Source organism: Scophthalmus maximus, chromosome 4, assembly GCF_022379125.1.
Source record: "Scophthalmus maximus strain ysfricsl-2021 chromosome 4, ASM2237912v1, whole genome shotgun sequence".
NCBI lineage: Eukaryota > Metazoa > Chordata > Actinopteri > Pleuronectiformes > Scophthalmidae > Scophthalmus > Scophthalmus maximus.
In genome coordinates, this window is record NC_061518.1 from 10,835,001 (window position 1) to 10,851,332 (window position 16,332).

The window sequence follows — 16,332 nt, forward strand, 5'->3', positions numbered from 1 at the left end:
TTCTGCATTGGCTTCACTTTTCACAACCGATGAATACGTACATCTTGAGACACAGTCTATGATAACATTGCTATCTGTCCTCTATTAGCTCAATCATTGTCACATATCTGAATATGAACTTGAAGTATAAGTAAACATAAGTAGGGTTGATATATTATCACATAGCAAATAATACTAGCATCAGAATGGATGGATGGATGGAACCCAAGTCATTTCAAGTCGTGTGAAGAGCTACCAACACTGATGAGTACCTCAGTCCGGGTATTCAGAGTAACGGAGTCACTTGTGCGCACGCAAACCTCCCGATTTCGAGACTCAGCTTCAAACTGATTACACACAGTCACAGCACACAAGTGAGCGCACGGGATGATTCCGTGAAACACACACTGCAGGCACACCCTGGCTCAGCCTCGCTTCGCTAAAGTGGCTGTCGGAGACGATAGAGTAATCCTGTTTTAATGGCGGCGCCCCCTTCCCCCACCATGATGTGATGGCCCCAGACAAACCGCCGCGCCTCTCTTAAGGGAGAAGTGTCAACACCCCGGTGTCCCTTGCACACATTTGACAGCAGTCACACGAGCTAACAGGAGAGAGCCTATATCCTTTTCCTCAGCGTGATTCAGTCAGGTGTGTTACTACGGGCGACTGTGCATGCAAAGTCAAGGCCATGTATCCTATATTTAGCATGAACTCCTCAGTTTGGACATTCATGACAATAAACCAGTGTTGCTCTTCTCATTGTAAAAAGTAATGCCAATCTGGAAGTTATGCCTCATGCTTAATGTTATCCATGTGGATTACAGAAGAAGAAGAACTGAGTGTGCCCATTGTAATGAGAGCCTATAATTAGACCAAACTCTTCTCTGCTGTGCCAGTTTTCTTTTCATTTTCCTTTTCTTTATTAATGAGGCTCCTAATATCAATTAGCAAAAGGAATAAACTTGCAGTTTATCCCCAAATGAACAAGAATGTAATCATAACACAGGGCATGAGGCAGTGGAGCCAATCCCAGCTGACATTGGGCGAGAGGCGGGGTTCACCCTGGACAGGTCGCCAGCCTATCGAAGTGCAACACACAGAGACTAACAACCATTCACTCTCACATTCACACCTACGGCCAATTAAAAGTCTCCAATTAACTTAACCTCTGATTTGCAAGTTGGACAACATAAATTAAACAATCAAAATAACACAATTTTGAGATACAAACCCATTTTTTTTTATAGATTCTCAATACAATATATGCAGCACATCTTCTGTTTTCTTCTCATATGAAAGGATTTTCTGTTTTTCTGTTTTACATGATTGTAGGAGCCACAACGGACAGTTATTTTCAACGTCATTTTACCAGACAGATATTTCTCATCAAACTATAAAATTTCGCTAAACAGTGAAAATGATTGCAAAGACCAAGGTGACCTCTTCAGGTGTCTGGTTTTGTCTGACCAAGCCAAAACTAAATATTCAGTTTGCTATCACATCAATTATTAAAAAAATAATCAACTGTTTCATCTAAAATTAAAAAGGTCATTTACTTGCAGCCTTGAAATGTAATAGAGGCTTCATTCAACCAGTGAAAAAAGAGAAACCGATTTGATGAAACTTTGATGTTTCAAAAGTACAGTGTTTAAAGTTTAGTGGATGAGGCTGCATGGGTGCAAAAAAAAAAATGTACAGATGGATAAATATCAATGGACTCGGATGGATATGTAAACACACAGATATAGACACAGCCAATAGTCGAGCACAACTCTCACACACCGTGATCCAAATTCAAACGGCTGCACGAGGCTGCTACTGAATAAGTGATGAGTGGAGAAAATCAGCAGATGTTTTTTCGTCTTTTTTTTTTTTTTTACTTCATCACAGAAACAGACCCGACAACAGAGACGTGGTGCGAAAAATAAAAAGAACCAAATCACACTAAAAAGCTTCAAACGGGCGGAAAGCGAAAAGGTTTCGAGCGGGCGAGCGCGCGCAGGCGCGTTCACGGCCGATTTCAAAGCGCGCGTGAGCATCGCGGCTTTGCTTCACACCGACGCCGCGAGTCCACCTGCTCTGCGCCGCCGCCGCCGCGCGTGGACCACAACAAACACAGGCCACCAGGCCAACAGCGCGTGACGCACGCGCCGTGCACAGAGAGCTGGATGCCTGCCGTGCGCACGGCGCGTGCGTGAGTGCGTGCGTGCGTGCTTGTGTTTTCGTGCGTGTTCCGCCACCGGTGCGAACACGGCGCGGCGAGACGGAGGCAGCCGACTTCCGCCAACAGCTGCTCTGCCCTAACTTCACACGAGAGACGCGCGCGCGAAGGCGAGGAGCGCGCTTCTCGTGACAGCCAGGCTAAGAGGCGATGTTTTTCTTCTTCTTCTTTCTTTTTTAAGCTATTCCCTCCACATGAGAGGACACACCACCTCTTTTTTTTTTTTTGTTTGCTCCACGCACGCACCAAAACACACGCTCCAGTCCGCACGCGCGCCTCCTCCTCCTCCACACACTCACCACAGCTGCCTCTTGACGGGGAGGCAGTCTTTGTTGGAGGCTGTCACTCCCATGGCCATCTGCATCACCGTGATGTATTTCTGGTACTTCATGATGTCCTCCTCTGCCACGGACCGCCGCCGCCGCCGCTGCTGCCGAATGAAGGTTTCCCCTTCCACTACACTTTTGTCTGGCTCCTGCTACTTGTAGGGATTGGCGCGCCACAAAGGGGGCACAGGTGAGCGCGCATTCAAAGGTCCGTCACGGTCGCCTGGCATCCGCGGCATCCTCGCCGTCAGAAACGCCATTTCCGCGCCCGGAGAAGTGCCGACGGGGAAGAGGCTCCCCGCAGATCTCAACGAAAGGTGCTGCGCCGCCGCGACCCATGTCTGCGCTGACTCCCTAATCTCATTAGAGCTCAGAATAGATTGGCTAATCCATTCAATTTCAGTCAGGACCTGGCCATTGTTGTGGTCCGCCCACCCCCACACACCCCTGGCTGAGGACTCGTACTCCTCTCTAGAATAATAGGATTCTTTCTTTCTTGTCTTTCTCGTCTTTTACTCCGGTTAGTCAGAGTCAAAGCAGAGAGACAAACAGGAGTCAGAGATGGGAGGTGCAGCGGCGGTGGCACCCGAACGTCTGCGATGTAGGAAGGAGAGAGCGCGTGTGTTCAAAGAGAGGGGGAGAGAGAGAGAGAGAGAGAGAGTAGGGGAGTGACAGAGAGGTGGGGGAGGAAGGGAGGAGGAGGAGAGAGGGAGCGATGTAATGGGTTGGGGGTAGGGGGGCCGGGGTAACCTATGCTGGCCGAACTCGCTGTGCAGAGGTGTCGTTTTCTCTAGGACTGGTCCATGAGGTAGAAATGAAACATCAGGGTTAAGGGGGTTTATTGTAATAGGACAGTTACTGAGATAAAACTGGCGTCCAGAGAGGAGGGGGGTGGAGGAGGAGGAAGATGATGGAGGAGGAAGATGGTGGAGGAGGAGAAAGGCAAGAATGAAACTCAAAGAGAAAAACAGTCAAATTAAAGAATGAGGTCAAATACCAGTTATACGGTTTAGACACGTAAAGCCACATGCTGCTGGATGTTTGAAATAAATATTTATATTCCACCTGTTAGTGTGACCGGCGCTTCATGTTCATGTTTCGTTAGATGTATACCGTTGTTCTCTGCTCGTAATTTAAGTCTTCCAGCGACAACTGAACCTTTTCCTACTGCTCATGATATCTAACACTGACTGTACCTAAATGCACGCCGGGTTTATTTTATTTTGTTGATCGGTAGATTATGTACACACTATGAATTAGAACTAGATCAATAAATTGTCCATTGTCCAAATGTTTCACAGTTCGTCCACCAGAGAGCACTGTCAAGTTTTTTTTTCTTTTAAAAACATAAGAATGTCCCGCTCTGATCACAATTAAAAGTCTGTATCAGCATGTGGCTGTGCCTTTCACTCACAATGTATATCGAGCACAAACGTTTCCTTCAGGATGTGTAAAGGTATATCTCAAGTGAACATCTAGTAAGTGGGCACACTGTCAGGTTTGACCAAACAAGGACGTCCTCGTGAGCTCATTGTTGGCGTCTGAGCTAAGTTGAGCTAATCAGGACAAAAGTAACAGTAAAAACAATCAAATCCATTTATCTTGTGTATTATTTAATTATGCTTAATAAACTACGCACAGTATAAATACAGCTGATTTTTAAGCTTATTGTTCTACTCGGTACTACTTTATTTATTTATCCCAGATGGGAAACTTGTCTTGCAGTCAAGAGCACAGAATAAAAACTACACAAGTAGCAGAAATATTATGTGATATTAGTAAACTTACCTCTATCATTTTGGATTACAGTTCTTAATGAAACAATGTTTTATTCTTTCCTTTTTTTACCGACTAACCCACCTAGTGGTGTGCGGTTCAGTTTACCTTCACTCACCCTTTAGGGGCCGATAGTTCTCAGAGACTCTGCAGATGCTAATCAATACACTGATTGATTTGGTATCAACTTTAAATGCCGGTTAAACACGAGTCGTTAGTTCATCCTCAAGGACGAGGGGGAAATCAGAGGTGAGGAGTCCACGTGCCAAGGATCAAAGTTAAAGTGACTGTGTGCTGGCATGTTTTCTTTAGAGCTGTAGAGTGATTGTGATGTAGCCAATAACATCTCAGACTCCTTCTGTATAAACCCAGTGGGCAGGACCATTAACCTTCCAAGAAGTAAGAAGTGAAGCCGAGAGTGCGTTGCACATTTTGCACAATGAAACTGCACCATGAGGTGAGACAGCAGCACATCACTGTCGCTGTATTTACATATTTGTTCAGACTAATAAACAGAATGAAGGAAGGGAGAACAGCAGCGTATAAACCATTGTCCTCTTGAGATGGCCCATGCGCCGGAAAAAAGTAAATCTAGATATAAACTCTATACAGGAATGAATAACACCACGGTGAAATTTCTATTGAGAGAAGTCAGACAGCCAGTGCACACGCAGGTAGAAACTCCTGTTGGATGGTGCAATCTGGTGAGCAGCTGGTGGGGAAGGTCAGTGGGAAACTGCTGTTATCAGCACTGCTTGATATTGGCAGCAATGATAACAACAGAGGATTCACCAAAAATAAAGAAATAAACATAAAAATCTCAACACAGCCCACCTCGCTTTGCCTCCAACTCATCTGATGTGTATTTACAGTTCTTTGGATGGTTGGAAAGAGGATTAAGTAAACAAACAAACACACACACACACACACACACACACACACACACACACACCAGTAGCCTGAAGGAGACCAAGGAGGGTGAGGTCACCACAGCAGTGATATGGTTTTCAGCCAGAAGGACAGTAGAGACTGTGAGTGACGCATAGTCAGCAGCAGACTGTCAAGAGAAGAAGATTGTCAGAATAACAAGCCTGACTGGTGATTCTGGAGAGAATAAGAGGTCATACAAAGACCAACTCCAGAATAACCAACATTGGGTTTTTCCTGGCCTGAAAATGGACTCAACTAGCCAAAATATTTAAATAATCTTTGTTTTTGACGTCACACTTTTAAAGTGCTCAGTATACAGCATCTCATTAATTCTGCTGTGTTTGATTTGCCTCAAACATAAGAACAAGGTGGCTCAGTTATTCTTCATTCAGACATGTGCTTGTTGGCCATAACCAAATGTCTTCACAATGCATCTTTACACCTTTGCTTAATAAAATGCAGCATAGGAGTCTAAAGAATACTGGATTGGTAGAAGAGTGAGATTTCCCTCAGGAGCAGCAACGATCAAAATGTGTTGATCCCCCCTCACCATAAATTACACTATCCCCTGGCCCCTGGCCACGATTAATCACATGACCACAGCAGCCAGATTAAATCTGTAGCCTTGGACTGTTCTCCTGTCTCACTCTCTCTCTGCCTCTCTCTCATGTATGAGGCACAAAAACAGACACACAAGCGCACAGCAAGAGCAACACATGGACAGCATTGGATGAGCATACAGTAGAATGCACGCAGATTACTCTCTGTGTGTGTCAGCATAGAAATGAAGTCACCAAGTGGCTGATGTTTGTATCAGTATCCACCTGTTGTCTGTCACCACACCCTGTCCTGAACACCGTCTGCAGGCCACAGCTTTCTGCTAGTGCAGTGTCCAGGTTTTATGCCGCGTCCTGTAACTCAACACTCCGCTGCAGAGCGTTAATATCTCACTGCCAGACTTACATCTCCAAGGAGACACAGGCTCTGGGCTGGGAGCTAAGGTGGCCCTGACACAACATATGCTTTCACATGAAAATTTAAAAAATGGGGTCAATTTAAAATCCTAATTAAATGAAATACAGAAATGGTCTACACAACATAACAGCCAGGCATGAATAGTTTCTGTACATTAAGCTAACCTTTCATTTTGATTAAGGTTAGTTATATTACATAGTGTTACTCAAATGTGACACTGAATTAAATAATATGAGCAGAATTTATCTAACTTTGGATTGTAAATGTTGAGCCAGATCTAATATAGCACTCGTTCCATTCCCAAACTGATTTATAATGCAAGATCTATTAATGGCATAATGCTGCAGTGGTAAAATGTTGAACAGGAATAAGAAGTAATTAAAGCAGTAATGATATGTCATGTCTAGTTTCTTGGTTTATGTAACAGCGACACTACAGATAAAAACAGTTACATAAGGAAAAGCAACAGGATGCATGTTGGCTGTCGAGCTAAAGCTAATTTGCAGCACCTGTCCCTGGTTTATATGTTGTATATATGTTGTATGACAGTGACGTACCATGGAAAAAGCAATAATTAAGATCAGTATCTCCATAATAAACCCCCCCGCCTGTGACGTGTGCGAGACTTGCCAGAGAGCAGTGATGTGATGGGAAGGCACACATGGATGCTGCACATGAATCCAACCAAGGCTAATGCAATATGCAAATGAAACAGTTGTGGAAATTAATTTGCCTGCTGTTGTTTCCAGCAAAGTTGCATGTGAAATGCACAGGACTCGACTCAATGAAAACGCATGTGCACGCAACACAGTGTTTCTCTCAGTCTATACGTCAGAGGGGCCTGCCCGGGCTCCATATCAGGTCGAAGGGAGGGAGACACGCGGATAAAAAACAGTCTTCTGGGGCAGCCATATTAGCTTTCAAAGTCCCGCCATCGAATGTTAGGTAACAGGTGGACACAGCTGACGTAAAACAACAACAAAACAAAAAAAATCAGCATCACAGTATTAGGGGAAAGGCCATGGGGGAGATGAGGTGTTGGAGGTTGAGCAGAAGATAAACGGAGGGGGAATGGACACCACCAGCCCTGGATACTATATGACTGCTGTTGCTGCTCGGACAGTGATTTATGTTGCGGCTCCAGTGGTGTGGGGAAACAAGGAAAACAAGGACGGGTTCCACGGGAAGAGGGATGTACATGTGCAGTACACACATATTCTGCCTGACAGTTGCAGAGAAAACGGAATTTCTGTGTTACCTGTGTGTGTGAGTCTATATAGCGGTATGTGTTTAGCGGTATGTGTTTATAGACTGTATTAGTTGACGGTGAAGTGATGCTTTGTGCTCCTGTGCCTCCAGTCAGCAGAGCTTGACTCCGGGCGGCTTCACCCCTCCTGCCCTCCCACTGTCACCTTTATTAACAGTCTGCCAGGTGGAGATATTTTTTCTCTCCTAAGTATCCCAGTGTAGACGGAGATGTGCTGACGTTAGTGATGAACGGTCACACAAAGAGGCGTGGGAGGGAGCAGCTCTCCCTCCCGTTAAATGTAAAAAATTAAAAAAAATCGTTCACAGGTAACACATGGCATCAATATACACAGTTTACCACAGTACAATAAAAGGTACTTAAGTGCCAGATGGGCTGATCTGTTGCTGATATTTGTAACTGTGATAATCCAAAGTGGCAACCTTTTAGTCTACTATCGAAAGGTTGGACGTGTATTTTAATGCCATGTTAATTAGTGAGCTTGTAGAGGTGCTGGTAGGCAGATTTGTTCATCTTTTTCACAAAGCCACACTGGCTCTTTCCCCCTCTTTCCAGTCCTTATGTTTAGTTGAGGGGATTGATTCCTGATTGTAGCTTCATATTTAACAGACACATAGGAGGAACATCAATGTTCTCGAACCCTGAATAAGACAACGAATAGGCGTATTTCTGAAATATTTACAGGTTAATTCATATAATCTGAACATCCCTCCCCAGCACCACAGTCCCAGGTGGGATTGGAGGGTGAGGTTATCCACCAAGGATCTCCCTCTCCGAATAGAGTGCCGCAATTTGGCACCAAGGCCCTTCTCCTATTTCAAAAACAACACAGTGTCTGTGAGACTCCGCCTTCCAGGCAGTATGACACTGCACCCCACCTTCCATTTCTCCAAGGTCAAACCAGTCCAGTCCCTTCATCCACATGCCCTCCTTCCCGCCAGATAGTGGATGGAGATCCAGCATACTCGGTGAGGATGCTGCTGGGGGTTCAACGCTGAGGGTGTGGGTTGCAGTACCTGGTTGACTGGGAAGGACACAGACCTGAAGAAAGGCCTTGGGTAGAATAGGGCAAGTGGATTACCAGGAGAAGGAGCAGTCTATCTTTCCGGCACCGCCAGAAGGAATGAAACAAACATCTACCAGCTGCAGCATATAGGAAATTATGAGGGAGATATACTTTTGTCTGTATAGTGTCATCAGAGCTTCATATTTAAAAGTCAATGTGTAGCTCTTGGGAGGGTACAGAAGATCTAGGCAGCATGAAAAAAGACAAGGAATATAGAATTAGAAATACATGGGTTATGGGATAAGCTCCCGGTCTTGAGTCAAACCACCTCAGATCAAACTTCAAATAACCCTCCTGAGGTATTAAACATCTGCTGAATGAACATATATGTTACAATCCATGAATTTTTGTGGACATAGCGTAGATATACTTGTTTTTTTTCTTTTATGATGCCCAGTGTTACATTCCCACAAATACTGTACACACCTGGGAGCTGCTCAGTACAACCAGCTATTGACTATGTCTATGTTGTTTACTTTGTATTGTCTTTAGTACCGTTATAAATCAATCTACATGAGATATGAGAGCATTTTATTATTTTCTCGACAAATCATGCTTCTAGCTACCTGTGTGTTTGTTTATAGTACAGATCTACATGTGTGGGCTGTGGAGGCTGTCCCTTTACATATTATCACAGTGATCTCAGCGAAGAGTGAAAATAGAGTATCACCATCTGTGTGCCTACATCCATGTAAGAGAGGCATATCTGCTGCTCTATGAAGATATTAAGATTACTGCTCACCAAATAAACTCGGTTGGAAATGCTGAGGCTGACGTTAAATATGAGAAATAAATATGAAAATCATCAGTGCCCTGATTTGCACACCAATAGAGACTTTATTCAAGCATCCTTGCTTCGAAACTTTGCATGATTGAAAAAGGACTCATACAGTGTTAATTAATGAATTACTAAGATTTGAAATAAAGAAAATTAAGACCAGGAAAAAAAAGAAAAACATTCAAGTTAGTATCAACATCTTAGTTAAATTGTCAACGGTTCAAAATCTAATATTTTGAAATTGGAAAGGAGTAGCAACCTAATAAGGGCATTCTTTGTATTTCAGCGTCAGAAAAAAAGTACTTCTGGCATCACAGTGTCAGTATATTGTTGTTTAAATCAATCTACCAACACTATTTAACTAATCACAAGAGCTTTCTTTGGCTTTTAACTTTACAAGTGTAATTATTTTATTATGACCTTAATTTCTGCTGGACTGTGACATCTATGCCCCCACTTTGGGGTCTCCTCTTACATTAACAGCAGTGCACATCAAATACATGCAGAAACCTTTGGCAGGGATGGGACGCCAACCCATGTGCTAAAATTTGCCGTTTGGGGGTGTGAGTGAGTAGGCAACTATATAAGTATGTGTGCAAGAGAGAGGGGGAGAGATTCTGCAGCACTGAAACGATCTGCAGGGCCAAGGTCAAGGTCACAGCAGGCTTACTTCCTGCCAGAGGCACAGGTAACCTGAACCAACAACTGCAACACAGGAGAGCACGCACAATCTCCAGCCGGGGTGCGAAATGAAAAAGACTTTCCCATGTGCCGGTGTCAATAGGGATTTGAGAAAACATATGCACATTTGTAAGATTCGAGCAAAATTTATCTTTATGTCTAATGTCCACAGACTAGATTAATTTGTGGGAGGGAGGCATTTGTTCAATTATGATTAATTTATCAATTAACTCATACTGGACTCATACTCTGGTACACAATCATTTCCACAGATATCTATATCTCCATACATCTATAACACTCCTTTTAATTCACCCCGCACAATTAGGTCCTTTCCTTTGTGCAAAGAATTGGTGTCCTTCAGAGTAATGCATCATTCATAGTCGAGTGCATGTGTTTATTTCTTAAAGTAAAACCTTGGCCATAAGAAATGAACTCTCATGGACTGTTGGCTCATTTTGTTTGAGTGAAGGCTTCATGGAGATAACAGAAGGAAGAAAATATGTGTGAAATCAGAGATAAGCCTTTTTTATAGCAAGCTCACCAACAACCCTCACTCCAAGTTTCTCTTTTAAACTGTAACATGTCTGTCTAGACTAAGAGGGATTTCGTTAATCGAACGCCATACTTTTCTTTATAAGATGCTACAGCTTTCTAAAAGCCAGTACGGCATCAAACCGCAGATTTAGTAAAACAGAACTCATGGTTTTCTGCTGGAAAAAGGTGGGTTGCTCCATCCGGGTTGGGGGTGAGTCGTTGCCCCAAGTGAAAGAGCCTACGTATCTTGTCTTTTTCACACGTGAGGGCAGGATGGAATGGGAAATTGACTGTTCAGTGCAGTGTCAGCAGTTATGTATATGTTTCACTTGACCAATTGTGATGAAGAGGGCGATGAACCGAGAGGCAAAGCTTTAAATTTCCAGACGATCTATGCTCTGACACCAACCATGAGCTCTGGAGAGGGAAATGAGTCTGTAGGGTGTCTGGACATCCAGAGGGAGCTCGCAGTACAGCCAATGCTCCTTCCTATGATTAGGATGCCGCCCGAGGGCCTTCCTTTGGATGTTTATCAGTCTAAATGGGAGAGGAGAGATTCCCATGTTTCCGACTTACAATTGTTCTGGACAACTCACCAGCTGTGTGATACACAAGTGGGTCATGAGAGGGTTTACATAACACTACCTATATTTGTGTGTAATATCCTTGGCGTTTGGGCCTGCGTTGGTTTCCTTAGGATACTGCGGCTTCCTCCCACAGTCCAAAGAAAAGCAACTTGAAAAAATTGTGATCACAAATGGTTGTTTGTCTCTATATGTCAGACCTGTGATAGATCATCAGGCAATCAGGCATCTAATTATCAAGCACTTGCATTATATTAAGCAATCTGTCAGATGTATATACGCTTTTAGAAAATATGAGTGTTCCACTTATAGTTTTGACTTTGATGTAGACATGAACACAATTTACGAGTTGGAAAATAGCAATTACCTGACTTTCATTTGACATGGTTTTTGCATGAACCCAAACCAAAAGCAAATGACAGTTTAATAAGGGGGGGGGGGGGGGGGGGGGGGGGGGGGGGTAAGAAAGTATATAAGATATCCAAAACAACATACAAGAATAGCAGAGTTGCCAACGTAATGTCACTTTTCTCTAGACGGCAACTCTCCCTTGTCGAGTCGACTTGGCCTATCTTGGATGTGTTTGACTTCATTCTATGAATTCAAACATGCTGTATAGTAGCTGTCACAACAGATATGAGAAGTACTGCAAAATCTCCCACAAGGTGTCGGAGAAAACAGATTTGAAAGTATTTCCAAATCCATAAAACCCATGTGGACCAGAAGGAAGTTGCTATAGCCTCGCTGTGTCCAGGGGTCACAAAACTGCCTTCCAGCTCCTCTCAGTATCACACATGTTTTATCTCATTTGTTTAATCTTATTAGAAACAATAAATTGCTGTTATATACAAATCTGTTGAGTGGGCAACTTCACAGTGACAAAACAACTGCAGTTTCCTCCTGTTTCCTGTCTTTATACTATACTAGGCTAAGCCAATTGGCTGCTAACTGTAGTCTAATATTCACCATACAGACTTGTCATATCTCTGTCAAATCTGCTAAAGGAAACTCTAAAGTAGAATGGAAATCCACATATTTTCCGAAATTTCTAACTGCTCCATAAATTGTTGCATCGTTTGCCGCAGCCCTGCCCTTGATTACAGGGTAAAGATTATGACAAAGAGTTGTCCTTACTGGAGGGAACCAGCTTCTTCATCATCGCTGAGGTCATCAGCAGAAAGTTTTGGAGTGACATATTACTGATGAAATTATAAATGACCCCAGGTAAATTAGTGGACCATTTCAGTCAGGGACCTTGACTATGGAGTGACTCACGTTCTATGCTTCTGCCCCACAGAGGCACGCAGAGCAACAGTCAGAATCACTAACCAAATGGCGCTCCTCAGTGCAAAAACTCCAGTCAGCCCGCTCTAGTTGCCTCTTGGGGGAGACAACAGTAACACAAACTGGCACATTAGTCTCAACAGTTTAGAATTTGCCACAATATTGATAGCCACAGCCTTCCCGCTACATGGCTTTGGCAAGCAAGAGCAAAACCATAAAATAAGCGACCTTATACAAAATAGAGTGTTTACACTTTGAATAATACATTTTCAACACTATTAATGGTTGTCTATTGCTAAGTACAGTATCACCAGTATTGTAAATTATTTCACTTTCTCCTAACATCACATTCCAATGAAGACACCTTAATTAAAGAACATGGCAGAGGACTATTACTGTAGAGATACAGTTAAGATGTGCTACCTTTCATTTCTGTGACAGCAGGTTACAGAAAAATTAGATATGAGTGTTTGTGTGTGTGTGTGTGTGTGTGTGTGTGTGTGTGTGTGTGTGTGTGTGTTAAAAGAGGAGGATGGGGCCTGTGTTTAGACAGGGGCATCCTGTGAAGGTAAAATAAGAAGGAACAGGTCTTGAGATTACGGCGTGTCAGAGAATAAGAAAGAACCCAGACGTGCCAGACGTTATATTCTTTAAGTTGTCCGTGTCTGTCTTCTGTTTAAGTCGTTTCATTTGTTTCTATTTAAGTAAAGTTTTTCGTAAACTTTGTAACAAGAACTTTTCAAACATCGAAGTGGCTATTACGCATTAGTAATAGTGGTGATCCTCATGCAGCAGATACAATCATGGGTGATGTAAACGTCCATCAAAGAAAATAAAATGGGTTTTACTTGTTATTAATCATTTTCACTTTAGGCTTTATTTAAAATTTTGCTTACTCAAGGGTTGTTTTTTAATCTCCATTCTGTGCACACTGTAAATGATGCGTATGTTTGCATCAATGTGCTATAAATATTCCATCTAATGGTCTCATGCTATAGTGTTCAACAGGTGGCAGTAATCCACCAAAATATGTTACAAAGCGCCAACAAAGCCAGAGAAAAAGAAGACTGCTTGCTATTAATAAGCTATTTAAAAAATGGACGTAGACTCAAGGTCCCGGAAATGAAGCCAACGTGAAAGTGCCAGTAACCTGTATTCTCTCGAAAGACCAGCACAGGGCGACACTGCTGGTTGCAAAAAAGAAGTCTGTTTCTATAGAAGTCTATGAGAATATGAACCTACTTCTCCGTGGGGTTTATTGTCTGTATTGCTAGTTCAAAGTCTTCTTCAATACAACATGATCTTAAGTTATGGTCCAATATGACAGCTAGTAGAATCCAATGGGTGCAGGTCGCAGGTGTAGGTGAACGTACAGTCTCCTCAAGCTCTTAGTCAGGGCCACCTCCCACTCCTCCAAATATGGTTACTTCTAGTTTCAGAAAACCAAGATGGCGCTGGCCAAAATGCCAAAGGCGAGGCTTCAAAACTGCAGTTCACAAACCAATAGGTGACGTCAAGGTGAGCTGCCACATGGCTATTAAACATGGATATAAACAAAGTCGGAATGAAACACTTGTCAAATGTCACACATTTGTTAGATCTCATAGATACACAGCGTGTTTTGGTGAGGAACACTGAATGCGACTTTTGTTTGGTTACTAGAAAAACTCCATTGTGACCTTTACGTGTAGGATATAAACACTGTTGTCTGTTAGGACAACAAGAAAAAACGACCAGAAAAAGCTGGATGAAATGTAGCTTCAGTAAACGGCTGCGCAAAGTTAGACGAGAGCAAATGATGATGGGAGCAATGTGAAGAAAAATAAGAAGGTCTGGTCATTAATCTACATGGCTGGCGCTCAGTGGGGGGGCTTAGCCCAGGGAGCAGCTACTTCTTAGTGGTGGCGTCCTCTAAAAGATGACTCAAACTAGACCCAAGCAACTAAGAGGGCAAATAACATTCCCACATGGTGTGGCATAGCAGCATGACAGTCCTTGGTGAGACACAAACTTGGCTACAGTCACTCAAAACTTGATTCTGTTGGCAGTTTTTGTCTCGCAGGTGTCCTCTGTTCAGGGAGATCTTTCACTGTGTGTGTGTTCCCTAACCGATACCTCTGTGCAGCCTTGCGAACACGTGCATGCATGGGCACATGAATTTGAATCATGTGAGTCTACAGTATACGCTTGTCTAAGAGTGAGCGCGTTGCCCCCGAAGGTAAGCCTGTGGAGCCTGTGACAATTTCCTCTCACCCTATACTGTCAGACACTGCTCAGCTGCTGCCTGCATGGTTTCTTAACGGTCTGCGGAGCAATGTACCCTCCTGTCCCTCCTCGGCACACCAACAGACCCCAGTAACCCTGCCGGGGTTATAGGTCAGCGTGGAGCCTACAGCAAGCATCTGAGCGGTCACTCTGGTACTTTCCTCATCTCCTCTAATTCACTTTCACTGAGATGTGTGCCAGTTGAAAAAAAAACTGCATGTCATAGTTTGCATCTTTTCACAGTGAATTTTGGCTGTAACTCCTCACGGGATTAAATAGATTAGGTAAAGTAGGTGAGGATTGGATGAATGAAGCATAACATTAAATAATAATGAATAAATAATAATGAATACAGTGTACCCTCATCTTACGGGGTTGACCGAAAGATGAGGGTAGTAGTCGGTATTGTTATTCCTCTGGGCACCATGAACAACATTTGATAGCAATCCATTAAACTACTACTGAGAACAAAGTAGACCATAGTGATGGAACAGCCACAAGCACGGCTTAAAATCTATCACACAAAGCCCTCAGGATGGCTCTTTTACAATATTGCCCACAATTAACTGATTCACCCAGACACATTACCAAGCTATACACAATTCAGTGAAATCCCAGATCATAGACAAATGTATATGATCTGACAGTATATAACTTTGTGTCGGCTACAGTTCCAACATCTTACAGATGCCGTCTTCTTTTGTGCAACAAACAAATGTGGCAAAAATGTTTAGCACTCGGAGGCTGCAGCTGCTGTGAATTGAACCAACTGATTGTTGCGGTGTGAGAATGAAAAAACACTCTACATTTTCAGTTTAGCAATGGGCACTGTGGGCTGACAATCCATGTAACAGGTTAGAGACACAAGTGAGTGAAAGAGACACTACATCAAAGAAGAGGCTGAGAATAAAACCCCATCCTGCGGTGGCCTTAATCCTTCAACACCTGCGATTTGAAGCACACTCCTTTGATGCTGTTGGTTCAGCTGGAGAGAGACAGACTTGATGGGGAGACAGAGGAAGAGAAAGAGGAAGGAGAAATGGGAAGATAACAGACTGATCATTTAACACAGAACTTAACTGAACGCGAGACATAAAAGTGAGAAACTGGACAGCAAATCAACTCCTCTACAACTCTCGGATGACATAACTCATCACATCTCGCTGACAAAGTACAACATGAGAATGCTGACTAGCAATCTGGTGGCATCTGGAAGCAGTAAATATATGGAGTTCAAAGCCAGCAGCTATTCATAAAGACACTGGCGGTTATTGTGCTTGTCTCGAAAGACGTCACCCCTCGATCCAGATCTCCCCGTACTGGATTATCAGCCCACTACACACACATTTCTCTACAGGCCTCATGTGGGAAGGAAATCATCAACATTATGCATCATGTTTATTGCTCTTGTGCTATTATTTCTGTGTAAAGTTTAATTATACTAGTCATTGTTTATGCTTTTTGTGAACATTGGTGGCTACAATTTCCTCGAGAATCTAGAATTCACTTGACTAAAACGGACCCATTGAAACATGTGAAGCACATTTGCTCTTACAGTACTGCTCCGTGTTTAACTCAGCTTTGGCATGGAGTGCCAGGCCCTTAAAGACTTGGTATGGGCTACATGCACTTGGCTTCGTGACATGCTTCTGTTTCAAAATAA

At 43.2% G+C, this 16,332-nt stretch overlaps 1 protein-coding gene across 14 annotated transcripts in view; it reads right to left on the bottom strand.

Annotated features, from left to right (window-relative positions):
* Positions 1-16,332, bottom strand: part of tjp1a (tight junction protein 1a) — a 108,733-nt gene that overhangs the window by 88,321 nt on the left and 4,080 nt on the right. For 5 of the 14 annotated variants that reach the window (XR_007030551.1, XM_035627668.2, XM_035627676.2 and 2 more), the window contains exon 1: positions 2,500-3,130. The exons of 1 other annotated variant lie outside the window; for it this stretch is intronic. Coding sequence is in view for 12 of the 13 variants with exons in the window: in XM_035627668.2 (XP_035483561.2) it covers positions 2,500-2,591 (92 nt within the window). In the remaining variant the exon portion in view is untranslated. Of the gene's footprint in view, positions 1-2,499; positions 3,131-16,332 lie in introns of those variants that run through there. 8 more of the 14 variants (XM_035627673.2, XM_035627667.2, XM_035627669.2 and 5 more) reach the window with 5 other exon arrangements.